Source organism: Pempheris klunzingeri, chromosome 6 (assembly GCF_042242105.1).
Source record: "Pempheris klunzingeri isolate RE-2024b chromosome 6, fPemKlu1.hap1, whole genome shotgun sequence".
Lineage (NCBI taxonomy): Eukaryota > Metazoa > Chordata > Actinopteri > Acropomatiformes > Pempheridae > Pempheris > Pempheris klunzingeri.
In genome coordinates, this window is record NC_092017.1 from 550,308 (window position 1) to 572,463 (window position 22,156).

General features: G+C 40.7%; 1 protein-coding gene across 1 annotated transcript in view; it reads right to left on the reverse strand.

Moving 5' to 3' along the window:
- Positions 1–5,201: 5,201 nt before the first annotated feature.
- LOC139203161 (inactive N-acetylated-alpha-linked acidic dipeptidase-like protein 2) overlaps positions 5,202–22,156 on the reverse strand; it is a 277,953-nt gene continuing 260,998 nt past the window's right edge. The window contains exons 15-16 of the mRNA XM_070832831.1: positions 18,209–18,407; positions 5,202–5,448 (exon numbers count right to left, since the gene is read on the reverse strand). Coding sequence (XP_070688932.1) covers positions 5,202–5,448; positions 18,209–18,407 — 446 coding nt within the window. The remainder of the gene's footprint in view (positions 5,449–18,208; positions 18,408–22,156) is intronic.

Genomic DNA, 22,156 nt, shown 5'->3' on the forward strand with positions numbered 1-22,156 from the left:
GGTTCAACCAAGTCAAGTATTTTTCAACCTGTGAGTTGAGACCTCTTAAGAGGTAGGGTGTCGGCCCTGCTTGTGCAATGATGCACTTTGTACTGCAACCATCATGTTATGTTTTACTGACATTAAAATAGTGAACAGCTGTACCCTTTAAGTTACATATCCATTAAGCCAACTCAACAGAGATTAAAAAAACATTTCTGAGAACCACTTTAGATCTTTATGTACAACAGTGCAACATATAAGTCAAGCGCAGTAATGAGCGAGTACTGATGAGATTCTGTGTGGCTGTATTATCATGCACTTATTAAACCAAGTAGCCAGATCAGAAGCAGAGGCTTCACGCTGTGAGGCAGACTTGTCATACTGTAAGACATTGGGCCAACTGGAAGCACAACCATTTCTCAACCTGTGAAGCCCAGTTCAGACCAGAGACTCGCAGCCAAAGATGAGACGAAGGAAGAAACGCTTAGACTGTGGGCAGAAGTTGTAGAGATTTAAACGGGCTTGTCTCAGCTTGATAGAAGTCGGCTGATTTTAGTGGCTGGTTTTAGAACATAAGACATGTCACCTGTTTCATCAGCCAATCAGCTTGTAGGGAGTTCAGCAGGACGATACAGCAGAGTTTTGGATGGAGGAAAGTTTGTCTCAAGTTCACTGCTTAAATTGGCATAAGCCCCCTGGGTACTTTGTCGAAGCACCCATGGGCGGCTCCAATTTCTCAACCTCTTCATTTTTTTTTCATTCCTCATCAATACTAGAAATGCAACAGTAGCCAGTAACTCACTGTCACTAGCCCCATTCTCATTTTAAGATGCTACAAGTTATATCCAGCTACAAAAGAAGCCTGAAAGTCTGGCAGTTAGAAGTACAGAGAGTCGTTGCTATGGAGACACACCATCTTTTCCAGTCTTGTTGATGCAAACTTTGGCGTAGTGCAAGCAGTCACAAGGTTCAGCTCATCTTGTGGTGAACCTGTGGTCTGAACTGGACATCTAGAATCTATAAAAGGTAGAATTATTGTATTACCAATGTGCCGTGTTGCACAGCGCCATCTGGATCAGAGCTACACTGGGCGCAGCAAAGACTGACATGGCTGGATGATGACTGATAGAATCCGCTTGGTGATTGTCAGTCTCGGGAATACCCGACGCTGCTTGACTAAGACGCGATGCTGCTTACAGTATGTTAAGTTTGTGCCACAGCGACGGCATCAATATACAGAATGTCTAGCTATTAAACAATACACAATATACACTAGCTTTAGAAATGTACAAAGAACAACCAACGATGCAACTTTTCTCTCAAATCTGGTGAATGTACCTGTTTGAAATATTCAAGATGGTGATTTAAAATCAATCGCAGGTATATTGTCAACTTGTTCGTTCCTGAAAACAGTGACTGGCTTACTAAATTTCTAGTCCACTGATGTGCTTGGTTTGGATGTAAGTCTTGTACAATTTGCCTCAGAGATTTCTGGAGCTTTCTGGCGATTTTATAGTAATTGCACTGCCACTGAAGTTCACTTTGTGTGTAGCACTTCAATGCAGAAGTCAATTAGTTAGTGAAAGCCACAAATATATGAACAGCACAGTGGTGGGTCAGATTCATTACATCAACGGAAATCTGGAGCTCAATCAATGTTTTGGTATACCGTTTGACATTATACAAGTCAATTAAAGCATTTTGTTTCCTGATAAAAGGCACACGATTTAAAGCAATGAACATTTATATTTTTGATCCCTGAAATGTTTTTTTTTTTTTTTTTCTAAAATCAGTATTGCAAACCGGACAATTAAAAACAAGTAATCAATTTACCGTACAAAATGCTGTTTATCAAATCTTTGCAGCAAATTGTAATGTAATGATTAAAAAAGCCACATTTTTTAAGACTAAAAATAACTTAATTAAGCATCATTATGACTGTGGACACACTGAATACCAGAATAAACGGACAGTCTGGGCAAGTAAAGAAGCAACTGGAGAAAATGCTGCTGGTATCTTTCAGTTGCTGCATCATTTCTCAGAACATTTTAAAACTGTGTAAAGTCTACAAAAGTCAGACTTAATAAGAAATTATGAGCTGCGAAATCTTCATCCCATGCCCACCCCCCACCCTTCCATCATGCTAAAAAAGCCTGTCACATTCTAACTATTACAAATAAGATAAGAAATAGTTTTTTTTCTATTATAAAATAGTCTTTTCACACAAACACTATTCTAGTACTCATCATGCCTAAGTACAAAAAAACCTGAAGCCCCAGCAGTTTTTATATGAATGTTGGGTCACGTGATTCCTTGTAATTTGGAAGGATGCTGCTGCTGCTGACTTAGCCGTCCTCACAACCGAAAACGACAAACAACAGCGCTTGTTTTTTCAAGGAGGTTAAAATAACCGATATTTGTGCTCTAGTGGCTGAAGTAATGATGGCAGGAGCAAGGATGGATGCATCTGTTCAGTGTAAAATCTGTGTAAAAGTCAACACTGAATTATTCCTGCTTACGTCACATATACGGCTGAACTGCACTTCCATAACAAACAAACTTAATCTACCCAAACCATGAAATCTCCTTAAACCTAACCAAGTACTTTTGTGGCTAAACTGAATGAAACTGCGAATGTTTCACAACATTAACTTATGTCACGTACATAATGTAACATTCTATAGACGGTGCAGAAAACGCTCATTGGAAGTCATTGGAAATCAAACCATAGTGCCGTTTCAGTATGAGGACGTGTTGGCCGGTTTGCAGCTTTGGTTGGTTAGACTGAGCGATTTGGTCACAGCTTGAGAACTATAACCCAATGTACACTACTGCTCTTCCTCACAATACTAATGTTTTTTCAATAACATTTCTTGCCGTGAATTAGTTATCAAACAGTAACAAAAATGATTTATTGCTAAGGTCTGTATTCAGGCTTGTGCAAACAATTGAAGCCAAGACTTTGGCCTGAGACTGCTAAATCTTTTGTCATGGCCAGAGCAAACTGCTGCTCAATGACAGTGATGAGTGGATGGTGGCATTAATTAGGGAGAGAATGTGAGAAGAAAAAAGAGAAAGAGGAAGGAGAGGGATAACAGTGGCTGTTGCCACTTGAAACACCAGGAGTTTGCCGGGTGTTGCTCAGCCGTCGATAACCAGTAGAGAGCACCGGGTGGAGATAGAGAGTAATTGCCAAACAGTGGATAATGGTTGTAATTACATCCGGCTGGAACTACTCTGTTGTGATGCCCATTCTGCTGTTAATGTCACTTGTTTATGATGAAGCGTTGGAGTGCTATTACTCATCTTCTCTGTAAGGGTGTTGTGAATACGACATGGGACTAAGTTTCTGGGTAGCAGAGTAGGATGGCAGCATTCGGCTGGTGTTCAAGTATTGGCTGATTCAGATTAGGGGAGAGTGGTTTTTATCTCAAGTTAAGACTTTTGTCTTTGATAACAGACTTTTATCACACTTCTTTAAAAAAAATGTGCTTTTATTTTCTCCCATTTATCTCCCATAGTTAGTGGTTGATCTCATGGCCACCTCCTGCTTGCTGGCCTCGTTGGCTCCTACAAAGGACATGGAGCCAACAACTGCTTCTTTCCAACAGACAGTGAGGAGTTTTACCAGCAGGAGAAGCTAGAGCAAAAAGGACATATTCCCACACTAGCTTCCCACCTGCTAACATTGCCAATTACTGGGGGCTCCGGGCCAAGCAAGATGCATTGGTAACCAGGTATCAAACCCAGGTCTCTGCAGTGACGAATGAATGTTTTATGTCCGTGCTACTAGGACAACCTCATTACAGTCCTCTATACACACACCTAAAACATTTATTTGAACTATATTACTTTTTAGATGCTGTTCATTGACTACACGGCAGAATGAAACAAATAAAGTTTTCATTGATCAAAGGATCAGATTACTTGAATATCTGTGTCTTCAATGTGAGTTATTGCTCTTTAACAAATTCAGCGCGTCATCAGATGCCATGGCTTACAGTGATTTTAGAACACCTAATAGAATGGCTTATTGCTCAACAAGGCCCTTATGGATAACTGGGAATTAGAATTTCATGTCAAATAAAAGAATTATATCATTCATCCAAAGAAAATACCAGTATATTTGACCTGGGTCTTATTCTCACGACATTGTCCAGTCTGATGGAAACTTTGTATTGATTCAGGAAACATGTCTCGAGCAAAACTTTCCAAATAAAGTTGCATTTTACATAAATCATTCAAAACACCCAGAGATCCTCCAGTGCAATCCGTGGGCTACCCAAGCTAGCTTTTGGGTTAGCCATCAGGATCAAATAGAACGTTTTATTTGCAAAGTTTTAGGACACTGTTTCCCCAGATATATCTCGTTTTACTGGAGCTGCATTTCTACAATGACAGTGGCGAGTGCAAATTTAGCAATAAGACAAGAATAAGACCAAGGTTATCTAATACCCAGTGATACTGACTAAACCTGGACATGGTCAAGGTCCCTTTTTTATCCCTGTCCCCCAAGTCCAACCACACGTACACACTTTCTTTCTCTAACATGGTTGGGATTAGAATTCAAATATTTTTTTTTTTACATTTTCCTTTGAATCTCATCTTTCTTCATCAGGTAATGATTTCCTAATTGGTGCTATAGTTTTCTCAACACCTCCCGTGCTGGGTGAAAATGATGGATCAAAGTTTTCTATCTGGTGAAAGGAAAGTAATAATCGAAAAATCACCTGCCTTGTATTACTGGTCTGCCTTCAGTAATAGAGGCTGTAGTGCAATTTAAATGACCCCAATGTGTCAATATTATTTGCATATCTACAAGCTAGTGTGCAACAATAGTTTCAATACATTCATCAATCAGAAAACACTTTTTTTTTTTACAACCCTGGATATGAAAATCATTCAAAAAATGCCTAAAACGTCGTTTTATATTCTAGACTGCATATTGTTGTCACTGATTCATTATTGGATACTAAGGAAGTGTGGGATCATGGGGATAAATGACACTAAATCTCTTGAGCAGTGTCGATACTCATTTAGTGAGTGGATTCCCTCTGACTCTCAACGTTTCCAGGACTGTTGGATGACGAGTGATATCAATCTGAGGGGCAATTGTGATTTTATGTATGCAATGTGTTTCAATTTTATTGGCTTGATCAGTGGCAGTTTTTTTCTCTTGAGTGCATCTAAGCTCACTGGTGGGTCTGCGTCAGCTGAGATCATTTTGTGTCACTTGGGTAATTTTCAAACAAGTCCAGGCCAAAACAGACCAGCCTCTCCGCCGAGCGGATGGCCCTGAGAATGAGAGACAGAGACTGGTTCATGGTGCTGTGGCAAAGTACTTCCTTGTCTGCAGAGTTGTGTTTGACTGCCTTGTTGGTGACGTTGCAATGCAGGACAGCTTCCTTTGAGAACCTGAGGATGGAAAACTCAGGAGTCTTCCCCGGAAGGCTGTATAGCAGGTTCCTGTGGAGAGAGATAAAGAGAGAGGAGAGCATCAGCCCACCTGTTTGTACAATATGAGCACAAAAAACCTGAGTGGAAACGAAATGCTTGTATGCTTGTATGTGGTAGGAAAGTTGTTGGATTGATAAAACAAAAATGTCACAAAGGGCGATGGACACTGATTTGGCGAATAAATGATGACATACATAATATGTGGTTCATGTGTTTGGTTAGAATAAGTATGCTAGTCAGAAAGGAGTCCATGCTAACAGTGGTCTTCTGAGTGAAAGTGTTCACACTCTTTATCCTTTGTCTATTGACTTTGACAGCACATCAAATCATTACGCTAGGGGGTGCGTCCAGGGATGACACTAGAGGTGTCCCTGAAGCGTCATAGGCCGAAGCAAAGGGCCTCTGACCAAGCTGCTGTATTTGATGCGATGGGAGTGAGAACGTAATACCCCTTTACACTGTCTCATCCTCTTTTCAAGTTACAATTCTAGATGACAGTTTGTATTTATGTAATCACAGTTCTGTGAATTCTGGATGACTGCCATTGGTACTGGATTTCCACCAAGTGCCAAAATGAAAAGTGCCTGTAAAAATGAAAGTTCTCCACACTGAGTTAATTCCTGTTTTTATATGCCTTAATAGGGGGCCACAGTCCAGAAATGAATTCATCTAACTAACGAGCTAAAAGGCATTCACAGATTTGTTTTGGACTATAACAGTGATTCTCGCTGGCCTGCAAAGATGTGATGTGACAAGAAGCGATCATCCATCCACCCCATCCCCTCCCGATGCTGTCGATGGTTCTGACACATTCATCATGACAGGTTTAAAGCTGAGTCAACAAAGGCACCTGCTTACTTTTAAAGTAGAATTTAATGCAAACTCAATTTGCTTTGAAACTTTCAATTTACTTTGATTTATTTTTATTTTGCCAACTTAAATCAACTGAATGTTTCTCTCCAGTTAAGGCTGCGTTTTCTTACTGTTAACAGATGGACACGTGGATGAGCAGAGTGACGTAACCTGTCACATTCATCTGCTGAAGGGGAAACATTCTGGATCTTTGAAGCAAGGAGAACAATGTGGAACAGCCATATCAGATAGAAAATCATATTCAAAGATTATTTTTATATGTTTGAAAACGCATGTGGAGACCTAAGGACACTTAGTCTGGTGGCAGCGCTGCTGCTCTGAATTCTAGCAGAGATACTGGTTTCCATCACCAATTACTTCCAGTCTGTCTCCAGTCTGTCATATTTCTGGATCAGTGTTAAGCTTCCACCTATGAAACCAAACACTTCCTGCAGATTTTTCAAATTAAAAGCACACAAACTGCTTGTCCCACAAAAACAAATGCACACTGACACAACCACACACACTCATATACAAGTTAACCTAGCCCCGGTTAACTCTGACACCACGCCATCACTCCCACACATTCGCCACCAATCTCCATGTGCAGACTTTTTTTTTTCCATATCCAAGTGTTGTACGCTGTACAGATCATGAAGCCCCTTGAGGCAAATTTGGGATTTGTGTTGGCTATACAAAATAAACTGACTTAACTTCACTTGAAAGAAAGCCTGGAGGACTTTTATTGTAAATAATCTGCAGGAATTGTTTAGTTCCATTCGTGGTAGCTTAACATTGATCAAGAAGACGGCAAAGTGGAAGAACTGGATGTAATTACTGAATGGAAAACAACTGAGTGCAACAGACTGGTGAGTATTTAAAGTAATGGCTCTAAGGAAAATGTTGTGGAAATGCACATTACATTTAATTTATCAAGACAACAAGTAAACATGAAGAAGGCTTTGAGTTTGCATTAACTGGGGAACAAGGGGAATTAGAAATAGAAGCTTCTCTTTGATATAATCCTGTTCCAAATAACACACCGGTTCTCTTAGCCATTGAAGAACATAAAAACAGCAAGAAAAGTGTTCGTACACGTAATTTACAACCTCCAAGTGCACCGTGTTAGCTTCAATCCTTAAATGTTTGCTGAATCTTAGCATTTTGGATTTTGGCAGCTTCAAAACCAAGTTTTGTATTACCGACTTGCGGCCAGTTCATCTTTTACTGGCTATCTGATGCTGAACTGTTTTTATTTGTTTTGACATTCATAGACTGAAGGGAGGACAGTCACCACAGAAACAAGCACATGAAAAGACCTTTTTCACAGATTAATCTCTGCTTTTTTTTTTTTTTTTTGCTGCAAGCAGGTCACAAGGATGCTGCACCATATGAATTATTGTCCTTAAAGGACCACCCCTTTCTATGTCTGTTAGTCTTCCTGCCACACTGTAGCACACACCAGCATGCACACACATACAGCAAGCCACATATATACTGTATAAACACAGACAAGCCTTTGAGGGCAGCAGAGCAGTCATTTGTAGGTCAGAATGGCAGAGATTTTGGAGTGTTGCTCTCCTCGGGGCTGAAGCACATTGATTTCTCTTAAAGTGGCTGAACGGACAGTCTTAGAGAGTAAATGGAGTGATTCTTCATCTGTTAAGACACAGGTCATGAGCTGTAGGGTGTGAAGAAACACTGACCTTCAGCACACAATTTAGACTCAAAGTCAGAGCACTGTGAAGATTCTGTATCTACTCTACCACATGGCACCTTTATATGACACCAGTGAGGCTAGTCCTGTGACTTAAGCTTGTTTAGCTTTTTTAGTGCCTTTGCAAGGCTTGGCACATTACATATATATATTATTGATGAATACATTTTATTACATAGACTCTAGTACATAAATCTGAGTAAAAATAAACATAGAAATGAATTAATCCAGAATGGAAAGAAAAAAGAAAAGACTCCTGCATACTGTATAACTTGAGTCATACTACAGGATCAATGAGACCCTTTTCTGTCGTCCTCCTGATCACTACTTATTTTACTAAGCATTTGTAAAATGCTGTTTTTTTTGTTTTTTTTTACAGTGTATTCAAATATCTTAATGACTGTATTGGCCGACATTGTTAATTAATGCAGTAGGAAAAACTTGTCATGGTCACCACAATGTCCATGTTTGCTTTGTATCTTCTCTGTATCGTCCAGGTTTAATTTTACCAACATGCTGTCAGGTATAAATCCTGGCTCTAATGGTTGGAGTGGCTGGGAGTTGGCCATGTGGCAGCCTGCATAGATCTCTGACCAGCACAGGAACACACACGTCAGCAGTAGACTTTCAAATGAGTCTGCACCTTCTACTGCATTACCATACCACGATAAAATAGCTTTGACAACAGTGAAACAACAGACATATAAAACAGAATATATCAACTGTAATGGACTGGCTATCTCAAGTCATTTTAAAGGCTCAGCAAGTTGATTTCCATACTGCTCTGAAAAGAATGGAAAACAGTGGCAGCCAGGAAGGCAGAAAAAAACAACAACCTTGTCACAGTCAAATGTGAATATAGGCCTTTTTCCTAGATTAATTTTGAATTGAATTTTTTCCAACTGACTATATAAGTGTAATATTCACTCTCCTTTTAGTTCTGTCTCGTCAGCACAAAGTCTTGTGAGAAATATCCGGCTCTTCAGCATCTAAGTATCCCACTGTGTTTACCAGCTACTCACTTACTTAAAATGTCTGCTCAGTGCTCAGCTGGTTGTGTAGAGTAAGTTTATCAAAAGCTTGTTCACAAGAAACTCTTGCCTGCCTGTTACCTGTGAGTGCGACTCAGCCAAACGGTTGTAAGCACTAAAACAATGGGCTGAGAGTCCAATTTAACACTGAGCAATTTCTGGCATTACATATAGTCATGTGACCCACTAATAATGTAAGAATATTTATCACGGAAGCTTTAAAGTTAAGGTGTGGTTTGTGTTGGGCAACCAAGTCATTTGGTTAAGGCTCAGAAGAGATTACAGCTTTCAGCTAATAAAAGAGAACCATTAATTGCAGGTCTGTGATGATCTGGAAAACACACTCTGGTGTCCTGTATTAAAGCCAGAGATGCTACACACCCAACTCCACCCCTGCCACACCCTGACTCGAGGTGCCACATCATTCAATGTGGACGTGATTCCTTTCCTATACTGGAATGAGATAAAACTGCAGTAACACAATCTACGTGATCAACGGCACTTTGTAACATAATGAGCAGTAAATCTGAAGAAGACAGACAGACAGACAGACAGACAGAGTATGCCTTGCATTGACAACTGCTTGAATGAGCCTGCCTGTAGGAAGAGGACTTTTTGTGCTGTCAGTCAGCATTGTGCTCCCGTCCTGTGCAAAGCCTTAACCCCATGTGTCAAACAACAAATAAATCTTGAGGATGGTTTTGTTTTGCTGGGAAAACAAGTCTATATATATAAGCCGTTTACTCCCTGGTCATTGCCAGGTGAGATACAAAGCCTGGTGTTTGTTGCATCGAGACCATCATCCATCCATTGTCTGTAGCTGCTTATCCTTTTTATGGTCCCAAGCTGGCGTAAGCCTTTTCCTGACACAAAATCTGTAACGTTGCTGGCTTCATTTATCTGTTTCAACCATAGGTCTGTGTTGCATAAGTGTATGGCTATATTCATACACAACAGGGTCATTACTTATAGAGCCGCGATGCTCTTTTGATAGAGCGGAGAGTGGCTGTACTGCTGGAGAGCAGTGGTGATCAAATGACTATGACACTGATCATTGACCATGTCCTCCAAATGGACCACAGAAAGTAGTATAATCAGAACTACTAAATCACCCTCGCACATTTGTGGAAAGTATGATCCAGGTTTAATTCTCTATTCTGACTGGCTGGCAGGTGTGTTACACTTAAGTAACTGGACAGTCTAACTGGACGGCGATGATGGAGGGTGTTTGCAAGGTGAGAAAATTGAAACAAAGAAATAAAAATACTCAGCAGAGGAAACAAAATGAGAGAAATGCGATGCTCGAAAACCACTGTAATCTTGTCTGTCCATGTCCAGTAACCAGCAGACCGTCATCCTCCACCGGTCTGTGAATATCCAGTTATGAGAACTCTTTCTGAAGCATTTCAGACCGTACATAAAGACATCTGCTATTGATCGGCATGGCCCTTGGCAGCCCGACATCCACTCTTAATGGAGGCCGTCTCCTGCTCCGCAACACAACAAATTGGGTCTAAACAATGGAATATCTCCTGGTCCCAGGTGTCACTCACACAAGAGCAGCAGCATCTATTCAACACTGACAGCTCCATGGAGGGTCTGTTTGTTCTAGAGCCTCTTAGTGAGCACCAATTTATGGTTTATTTTCAACACTGGAACATTTTGGCTTATCCTCACTCTTCCAAGGAACAGGTGTAAGGTTACTTATGGGTACTGGGTAAGTATTTGGAAAGCTTATTCTGGTATAGGAAGAGAGAGAGAGAGAGAGAGAGAGAGAGAGAGAGAGAGAGAGAGAGAATGGTCCATTTTACAGTCCAAGGGCAGTTTATAACTGGAAGAAGAAAGCGTCCAGCAGGTGGCACTAAACTATAAAAATTAAAAAAATCCTAACAATGCATGAATTTATTATAAATTATAGACACTGTTGCCCATAAAGTTGGAATTAAATGTTTTTCACCTCTTCTCATGAAATGATTGTGACAATGTGATTTATTCTTGATAAATAAAGTTTATATCTTCTCAACTTTATTGATCAAACTCTTCCAAACAGATCCCAGTGAAACTTAAACCACAATGAACCTTTGCAAACTGTGGATTCAGGCTTTAACTAAATTGGGGGTATTGAACAATTATTCCAACTTTATGGGCAACAGTGTATTATAAATTGTATTAAGTCTAAACTTGATTTAAGAGTTTTGTCAAAAAAATCTGATGCCGAATGAAAATCCCACCAACTGTGAGTCCAGATTTATTTTTTCAATATAACATTACTGCAAAGGGAACTTATTTCATTTCACTCATATTTGTTTGTGGAGTTGGCATCTTGATTTTGGAAGACCACCTTTCAAAGCTTGACGGTGCCCTCAAAATCCAGTATTCAAATCAATTTAAAGTCAATATGCAGCTGCACATATTGGTTTTAGATGTTCCAAGGGATTTTTGGTAAATTAGCATACCGGTTTTTGGAAGTCAGACCTGAAATCTAGTACGCTGAACTCCCAAGAGATTATATCAACTTTTAAACCAATATCGAAGCCCTATTAAACATGCAGGTCAATATATTGGTATTGGGTGTGCGTATGTGGAATTTCCTTGTTGGTTTAATTCTAGCTAATCAGCATTATTGATTTTGGAAGACACAATCTAAATCTTTCACAATACAGGAATCGAACTTCCAAACCTGATGTCAGCTCTGCTGCAGAACAGCCTTGAGTTAAGATGATTTTGCCAAGCTATCTAAATTCATATTTGCACCTTTTTTATAACCAAAGATGTGCACATCACATACATAATACTCGCTGATAGGGTAGAAAACATCGTTCAGTGGTTACCATGGTGAGGTTGGAACCTTTAATAAGTTAGAGACACCCAAAATGCTTTGCAAATGTAAATGGGTTCTTGCACATACAGTCCTGTCTGACGCATAATTGTAAGTAAGCAGCTATTCAGCAGCTTGGGGGAAAATTTAACCCAGAAATGTTTGTTCCTTAAAATGAACCGTAATAAGTTGTGGGTTTTGGTATTCGGAATTGGATTCCGAATACCAAAACCCACTGCACAGATTATAAAGATGATTGCGTTTAAATTGCTGTAACCAGAGGTTTTCACATCAATCTCCACAACTAGATTTTGTGTTTTATATGACATGCAGGTCTCTCTTGGATCTACTATAAGCAGTGTGTGGTTGCATAGGGTAGGATCAAGATCTGAGTGATTCATGTAGTCCTAAATACCAGTTAGCACCTCGACCGCCTTCAGAGTCCCAATGATATTACACTGCAAGGAGTTCCAAAATGATCTAGAAGTGACTCTGTGCTTGTGGGGGTTATTGCATGTATTGCCCTTGATAAAGTCTACTTGAGCCAAACACTTAACTTGGGATATAAATGTAACATGAGTGAATGAAAAGAGCGACTTAAACTGGACTTGATTGATGCTTGGCCACCACCATTGTTGATGCAGTAGGAGGCTATTCCAGCGCTCATATATCATGCAAAGTACTAAGCAAGCTAAATAGCAAAGTTTTCTCGCCATGTAATGGAAGTGGCTTAATCATTCACTGCATCTAAGATGTTATCATTAACGCCCAACAAGAGGGAGAGTTTGGTGTGTCAAATGTAAAGTGGATTTACAACATTACAAGGATATCCCATTTGTTAAACATGTTAAATAGTCAAGACGATTAAACTGCCAGAGAACTTGCCAGAGTATCCTTCATTTTAGACCTCAAGGCAATACAAGGATCGCTTTGCATTAGGGGGGAGCCATGTGTAAGTCTTTCCAATAAGAACGGGAGAAAATATAGAAAGCATGGTGGATTTAGTGTAAGGGCTGGTTGGTCTGACTTCACCTTCACCTGTGTGTAAGGAGAGTCCCGGCACTGCATGGAAGCTGACTTATTCAATGTCCCTGATGCATGTTGAATGATTTTTACTGCACTGTATCTGTTCTGTATGCAACATGAGTTGAGGACTGCAACACTGCACAGAGCTGCCAGTATGTGTGTGTGTGTGTGTGTGTGTGTGTGTCTATGACCGGTTTTTGTGACTGTATTTACTGTGGTTCACTTATAAGAAGCATAACGTCATTCCCACGGCAGCATTTCCAGGATCTCTGATGATATGAAATTGATCTTTAATCTTATACCATACTGTTGAGTCTGGGGGACACATTAAGTTTTAATTTTGGGCCTCAAAGCAAATTAAAAACGCTGTTAAGACCCTGTTCTAATTCTTCTTCAAAATTTTCTAAATGATCTTATTAGTAAATCATAAAAATAAGGGCAAGAATGCAGTTGTTTGTCTTTATGGTTCTGTAACTGTGCTTTTTAAAATTGAGTTCAAACCCCTCAGGACACACAGCAGGACCCCCCGCTGACACTGTTGGTGACTAAGAGCATTTATCCTGTATTTCATTCCATTGTCAGCAGCAACTGCATCTTTGAATTGAAATATTTACAGCTAGACCACAAACAGGTCCACATTGACTTACCAAGTACCCTCCACAATATCTTACAGCAGTCAGATACACAGCAGATGGGATGGGATGGGCGTTCTAAGGCTCAGTGTTCAATTGATTGGTCTGATGACGATTTAATGAGGTTACATGAGAACACAAGTTTCATGCACATAATCAAAAAACTACAAATCATTGTGATCATTATGAATATGTGTTATTGCACTGATGTACACCTAAAGTGCCACAACTATGTGATTACATTTATAAATGTACCTTATAGGTTTTATTGCTTAAAATGCAACATAAACTGTCAAGGTAAACTGTTTAGTGCTCTTTGTCTAATTGTCTTAGTCCTGTGAGTGTATGGTAACTTTATAAATGAGTGCTATTAAGCCTTAATGCTTTCCGAGCATGATGGAGCAGCTAATTTTAGCTTGAATGCTAATGGCGGTCTAGGACAATTAACATGTCTATTACTGCCATAAACTGTGAATAACACTGAACAGCAGAGGCCATTTATTCTGTTAGAATCTGGTTGAAAAGTAGACAGCTAAAGTGCTGCGCGGGGAAGATAGAGTGAGTAGACACTGAGGATGCTAAAGTCAAACAGAGCAGAGGTGTAAGTATTATGGTATAGAAATATAGTGGCTGAGGAAAAGTGCCCACTATCAGTCAGGATCAGCTGTCCTCCAACTAAATGCTATTTGATGTGTTTATTGTGTTTATTCTTTAGCTGGACAGTGTGACTAAAATAACATCGCCTACTAATCTGGAGCTCTCACTTTCTTGTATATGAACTGTGCAGAGCCAAAGAATTACTGCTGCTCTACTCTTGGAAAAAATTCACACTGCTGTGTGTAAATTATTCCCCTTTTCCTTTTCTTGTCAGAAGGAATAAATATGTGTTCAGTGTGAAGCTCCAGTTTTAGGTTACATTACTGCTGTTCTGCTCCACATGTGGAACGGGTTGAAAAAGAAGAGGAGAGGGGGTCAGAAAAGTGGGAGGGTTGTGTATTTCCTCCTTTTTGCTGACTCTAAATGGGCACACGTGTTAGAATTATCATCATTGTGATGGCCACCATCACTACTGTACTCCCCTTGGTCGTAGGAACTTGAGAGGTGAGGACTGAACCCAGACCCACAGGAGGGGACTAGTCTAATCTCTACTAGCTCACCATTCTTCTCACATTTGCTTTGTAGGATAGATCTAGTATGTTTCTTTTGTTTTACTATAATCATCCTTTTTTGCTCATATTTTTTCCTTGTCAAATGCCAAATGTAATTATTTTATTGTGAGGCAATGGTTTGAAATAGTTTTCTACTGATGATCTAAAGCATATGTGTCAAACTCAAGGCCCGCGAGAGCTTAAAAGGTCTGATTGTATTAAAATAAAAAAAATCTAAAGGGTGCATTGACCATAAACTACATTTCCCGTAATGCATGCTGATTATGTTACTTGCGAAGTGATGGCACCCCGCCACTAGCTTGCAGTGTATTCACATCAATGCGATTGATGTGGAATTTAGAAATACCAACAATCACCCAAAATGTCCAGGAAGAGAAAAACTGATGCAGATGGAAGGCTGTTTCAAGAAAGATGGGAAGGCGAATACATGTTTGTGCTTCAAGGAGAAAAACCGGCATGTCTTTTGTGTTATGAGGCGGTGGCAGTTGTCAAAGAGTACAATCTACGTCGGCATTTTGACACCAAACACGGAGCTATGTATGCCAAAGTGTCGACGTTTGATCGTTGATTGATGGAGTAATGTGGGTTTCATAACCTGACAAATTAAAAGGATTTATGTTATAATAACAAACATCTGTTTTTTTTACATCTATGCAAATATATATGTAATATTTGTAAGTTGAATAAGTAAAAAAGTTATTAGTTAGAGTTATTTAACATTAAGGAGTAGTTGCATTTATTTTACATTACATTTAGTTACATTTATACTGTCTTCCAGTTACATGTGGCCCTTTGAGGGATACCATTATGCTGATGTGGCCCTCGGTGAAAAGGAGTTTGACAGCCCTGATCTAAAGTGTTTGTGGGAAAAATAGAAAGTGCAAACCCTGACAGAAATTTGAAAAGCTCTTTTGACCATTTTCCATGCCCTTTTCTGAAAGGTGCCTAACCTCAACTCATCAAAGGGCAGAGTCTAGAAAGATCTAAAGTTATACAGGAAGCCTTTTTATACCCTTTCTAAATGGGGGGTGGTGCCTTTTCTTATAAACAAATTATATAAAATGACATATGAGATTCAGCTCCCCTCCTCACATCACATCAATAACTTTAAACCGTCCCTTACTGTTATTCTAAATGCGATCAGAAAATTTAAATTCCTGGGTTTGGCCTCAGGAATTGTTCTCCCAGAGCTACAACTGGTGTGGGGGCCTGCCCATTATTCAGACGGCCCATTATTCCAAAACCCCAATAGGCTGAAAAATGCCCCGTTGGACTGAAAGCCCATTATCCCAAAAACAAACGCCCATTGCTCTGAAAATACACTCTCTCCCTGCAGCTGTTCAGTGACTGAGCTTTACCTCAGTTGGTGCTCGCCTCCGTCACCCGAGTTGTTGATGTAGGCCGATCAAAAGCTAAGCTGGGGCATTTATTTATGTCGTCTAGATCAACATCAAATCAAAAACAGTCTGCATATGATTTATGCACAAAAAAGACTTGGTTAGATTTATTGAAACATCGTGGTTTTGGTTCAAATAATGCTGACAATAAACGTGGTTAAGGTTTGGGAACAATTGTGGTCGTAGTAAAAAAAAAAAAACCCAAAAAACAAAGTTGACTGTTGGTTGGAAACAGGAAATTAACGTTTTTTTTTTTAACAAAATGGTAAAATTGCTTGAAATGTTGTTGGGTGTAAGGCAGGACAGTTAGCTCATTAAGTGTGAAACCCTGCAGATTCAGCAGCATGGACCCGACCAGCACTCACTCAACTGCAGGGGGAGTTTGTATAATTTTGGAGCAGTGGGCCTTTGGAGCAATGCACGTTTGTTTTCGGGATAACGGACTGTCGGACAAATGGGCTTTTGGTCCGATGGGACGTTTGTCGGACTATTGAGGTTTTTGGAATAATGGGTAGTTAGAACAATGGCATGGCACCCAGGTGCGTTCCAAATGTTTCACAGGCGGAGCAGGAAATGTTTGGATGAGTCATGGCGATGCAGGCTACAGGCCATTGTGCTCAAACAGGTGTAAGGTGGGACCTACCGCCTTTGTCTTTGTCTGCCAGCCTGTTCTGAGTAATCCAGGTTTCCATTACCTTCATTCAGCACTGATAGTGGGCCACCACTACAATCACTGTGCTCAATATTGCCTTATTTCACATCCTCAGATACTCACAATAAATGGTTTTTGCACAATAAATGGTCAATAAAGGCCTTTTAATGACCTAGTTGATGGCAGCAGATGAATGGCACTGCACAATGAACAGTGGGATCATGCTGAAATCACTCTATGGATGACTTCATTTTGCTATTTTCACATCATACTCCAGCAATCAGCTCCAATCTCATTACAACTCGACCTCTATGAAAACACAACATCCTGCTAAATGTGTGACCAAGACCACGAGCAGACTAAAGCTTCTTTATTCAACAAAAGCGTCTGTTCAAGGTTCACCTGTCTATAAGATGGTGAGCTGAACATATGCCATGCTAGGCAGGCTATGAGCTCTAATTGCAATAGCTCCATCTTCGGGGCTCTGTCATCAGTTCAGAAAAATGTGCTTTGTATTTCGTGCTGATTACTCACCACTGTGGCAGAGCAGATATCTGACCCTGCAGAAATTGTTATATTACATTAGCTTTGCATTGCACCAATATGGAGTCGATGGCAGCGCTCACTGTAAAGTATGTAAATAAATTCAAGAGGAATTTCATATTCTCCTCCTTGTTATCAGTTATGCTTGGTCCAAGTTGGATTTAGCAAACTCTCTCAACTGCAACATTTTTAATAATTATAATGATGTGAGTATCCAAACTGTGAACACACTGCACACTCCAGCTGTGGGAACGGTTCAGGAACTGTTACTGCTGTATATTGTACAGAGAAAGAGAAAGTTCACCTGGAGGGCCGTGAAATTTGTCAAAGACAAGAGGGGTTAGGAGAATACAACACTCTGTATGAGTTTATGTCAAACTTCATTCATTCTTTTTGTATTCTGAGTCAACATCAATTTGATGGTAACCTATTTATCATCAAAGAGGACTTCAGAAGAACGTCAGAGACTCCATGGGTGCCAAAAACTTATTTGGCAGTTTGTCTTTGGTAAGGTGATGATTTTTTATGTGTAATTTGCAGGCTAAATCTTTGAATGGATTTTGATTGGTTGACAGTTTTTCTGTTGTTCATCAAATCATTCTGAAAGTGATCCCAATGACATTGTTTGCCACTGGCGCTGTGTGGTGTTGTGGTGGAGATGCTTTTATAGCATTTTATAGTCATTTTTTAAAGTCTTTCTCTGTGTGAACAGCAAAACAGTCCAAGCCACAAGGTTACAGCGTCTTTCTCTGTGTGAACAGCAAAACAGTCCAAGTCACAAGGTTACAGCCGCTTGTAAGACTCAGTTCTTCATAAGAAAAATACAAAGAGTGTCTTTAATAAAAGGCTCAACAATTGGAGTTTATTCCCATTATTACCTCCCACCACAACACACCACTGCTGCAACTCTGAGCGAGTAACTTGTCTCTTACCTGTACACTCCAGGCGGTGTCTGTGGGATGATGAAGCTCTTCTCCAGGTCACGGAGTACATCATTCAGCATGCGCACGTGGGAGGGGTCGCGCTCCTTTGGGTCATTCGCTGGCCGCATAGTCTCTGACTGAAAGAAAGCTGCGTGGTCTCTCAGAGAGGAGGCAGAGGACAGCAGGGGCAGAGATACGGCGCTCTTGTCTGAGACAAATACACAGGGAGAAGAAAAAGGAGCAAAACTGTGAAAGTTATAATACTAGCTGACTTAAATATGTAAGCATTAGGTAAAGAGAACATATGAAAAACAGAAGAAAGACGAGGCGACGGTGGTTTCAAGTTGAAGCCTCAATATCGTCTTCAAAATTGAATAAAATCTCTGTGACACAGTCTCAACAAAACCTGTGTAATGGGCCTTTAATGCCTTCTGGGGAATTGGGGACTTGCTGTACCAAGGGTCACCACACAAAAATGATAACCTGGTGTCAGGATGGTGACACTTGGGGCTTTGAGCAACGACAATATGAATGTGGTCTGGTGAGTGTTTGAGAGTTTTTTCCTTCATCTACAGTTGACAGTACGCTTTGTTTTGACACTGAATGTTTTTTCACCTTTAAACCTGTAGCAATGAAACATTAGATGTATTCTCCTGCAGTGGTCTGCACGTGCAAACACCATTTCTACATGAAGTTCCTGCATGACCCCGAACATAATGTGAAAAACAGTGGCAGGATGAATTCGAACACAACATTTAAGGAGAACCAGATGTTTCTGACACTAGAACCCAGTTTACAGCGAGTGTAAACCTGCAATCTAAATCTGAATATCTTGTCTGAGTAAAAGAACACATGCAGCCGTACGTGTAAATACACACAGAACAGAACGGAAATATGAATATGACTGTGATCGCAGTTTGCTCACAGTTTGACTGGATCTTAGCCAGGGGCAAAAGCAGTGTATCCACTGTAAAAATGTCCATCTAACACATTAAAAGGCCACCTAACTCTGCCTCTTACTGCAGCTTTGGGCTACCTGTCAAAAAGCTGATGACCTGGCAAAACAAAAATGAGACAAGCCCTTACAGCACCATCACACTGGACGAGGCTAAAGGTATCGCTATGACTCACAGGTGCTAGTGACTTTTCCACCAGCTCTGATTGCATTCTAACAGCGTAAGTGACACCGGAACAGGAAGCAAGGTTATCGGAAAGTATCCTACGGGTGCCTTGAGCTCACCTTGCCTTCACCTTGACATGTCTACTTAATCAGCATATTGACGGCTGGTGGGTTTTTTTTTTTGCCTGTGTGGGGCTACAGGCACTTCTGCCTTCACACCAGCAATGCTAGTATACCACGGCTCGCTGTAGCCACAAAGAATTTGGATTAGAATACAAAATAGATTCAGTGTTGTGGTAAGTTTTCAACTGTATAGCTTCATTTGATGTAATATGAAGGTAATTTGATCCCTAAAATATTTGATGGTCATTTATTACTCTCTGAATGAAGCTTCATGGCTGGCGGATGGGTGTCGTCACAATGTGGGCAGAATTTAGATAACAAGACCTCTTATTAATACCAGGTGAAAGGGCAAAGAATCGTGACCAGACATCATTATCCAGATAACATATCCACACCCACATGGTATGTCTGTCAATACCTACTACTGTCAGTGACTGTTTCCTTCAGCCTTATGTGTTTGCGCTGACAGACATAATAATAGTTTCACTCAGTGGCCATGGGAAGTACTTCCCACTGCCCCACGGTGTCCTGTGCCTGTGCCAGGATGAGCTGCTGCAGATAATGGATGGACATGGAAAGTATCACAAAGTATATCATGAGATCATTAAACCTGACAGACACATTCTTAATTGGCCTCAATGTGCTCCTCTCGCACGCTGTGAGATCAGGCGTGAGACACGTCGCACGCTGAGATGCAGCTGGATGTGTGTTTGGCATCACATGTAATACTTGAACGTATTTATTGGCTGATTCCTATAAATAGGAATTAACACCTTCAACATAAGGTGATTCATATAGCAGCCTCCCTCCATCCCTGCGTCACACCCTCAGGATGCCATTTGCTGTACACACACACACACACACATATACACACTTGTACAAACACACTAGCTTACATTAACACAACATAAGTTAAAGCTTTCCTCCCGTGCCTCTCTCTCAACCCTCATACCAACCATATACTCAATACACTAAATTAAACGGACCCAATGCTTCTTTCTTACCTCTAACTAATGATCAATTTACTCCACCGGCCTCTACACACACACACACACACACACACACACACACACACACACACACACACACACACACACACACACACACACCCACATCAGTTACCACACAATGGCCTCCTCATTAGCCTGTCAACACAAAGCTGGCTTGTTTTACAGTACATTTGGCACTGCAGATCATTTACAGTTAATTGGCCTGTATTCTTGGCTCTGTTAAATGATATCTGGCTGGATCCCACGGGCCTGTGTTAGAGAGGCTTAAATCTGTGCCACTGTCTGTGTGAGGACAAAGGTTCATGTTCAGGTGTTCAAATCCAAATGGTTTACATTCAATTAATCAGGAGCTGAAGCTTTTCCAGGACACAAGCACAATGCCAGTGTGTGCAGTTCTGCAGGTCAAGAGATACTCTTATACATGGAGCTGGGACGGATCTGATCCAACATCAGTATAACACAAATATAGATGTACAGTGGGGCAAAAAAGTATTTAGTCAGCCACCAATTGTGCAAGTTCTCCCACTTAAAAAGATGAGAGAGGCCTGTAATTTTCATCATAGGTACACTTCAACTATGAGAGACAGAATGGGGGGAAAGAATCCAGGAAATCACATTGTAGGATTTTTAATGAATTAATTGGTAAATTCCTCGGTAAAATAAGTATTTGGTCACCTACAAACAAGCAAGATTTCTGGCTCTCACAGACCTGTAACTTCTTCTTTAAGAGGCTCCTCTGTCCTCCACTCGTTACCTGTATTAATGGCACCTGTTTGAACTCGTTATCAGTATAAAAGACACCTGTCCACAACCTCAAACAGTCCCACTCCAAACTCCACTATGGCCAAAACCAAAGAGCTGTCAAAGGACACCAGAAACAAAATTGTAGACCTGCACCAGGCTGGGAAGACTGAATCTGCAATAGGTAAGCAGCTTGGTGTGAAGAAATCAACTGTAGGAGCAATTATTAGAAAATGGAAGACATACAAGACCACTGATAATCTCCCTCCATCTGGGGCTCCACGCAAGATCTCACCCCGTGGGGTCAAAATGATCACAAGAACGGTGAGCAAAAATCCCAGAACCACACGGGGGGACCTAGTGAATGACCTGCAGAGAGCTGGGACCAAAGTAACAAAGGCTACCATCAGTAACACACTACGCCGCCAGGGGTTCAAATCCTGCAGTGCCAGACGTGTCCCCCTGCTTAAGCCAGTACATGTCCAGGCCCGTCTGAAGTTTGCTAGAGAGCATTTGGATGATCCAGAAGAGGATTGGGAGAATGTCATATGGTCAGATGAAACCAAAATAGAACTTTTTGGTAAAAACTCAACTTGTCGTGTTTGGAGGAGAAAGAATGCTGAGTTGCATCCAAAGAACACCATACCTACTGTGAAGCATGGGGGTGGAAACATCATGCTTTGGGGCTGTTTTTCTGCAAAGGGACCAGGACGACTGATCCGTGTAAAGGAAAGAATGAATGGGGCCATGTATCGTGAGATTTTGAGTGAAAACCTCCTTCCATCAGCAAAGGCATTGAAGATGAAACGTGGCTGGGTCTTTCAGCATGACAATGATCCCAAACACACCGCCCGGGCAAAGAAGGAGTGGCTTTGTAAGAAGCATTTCAAGGTGCTGGAGTGGCCTAGCCAGTCTCCAGATCTCAACCCCATAGAAAATCTTTGGAGGGAGTTGAAAGTCCGT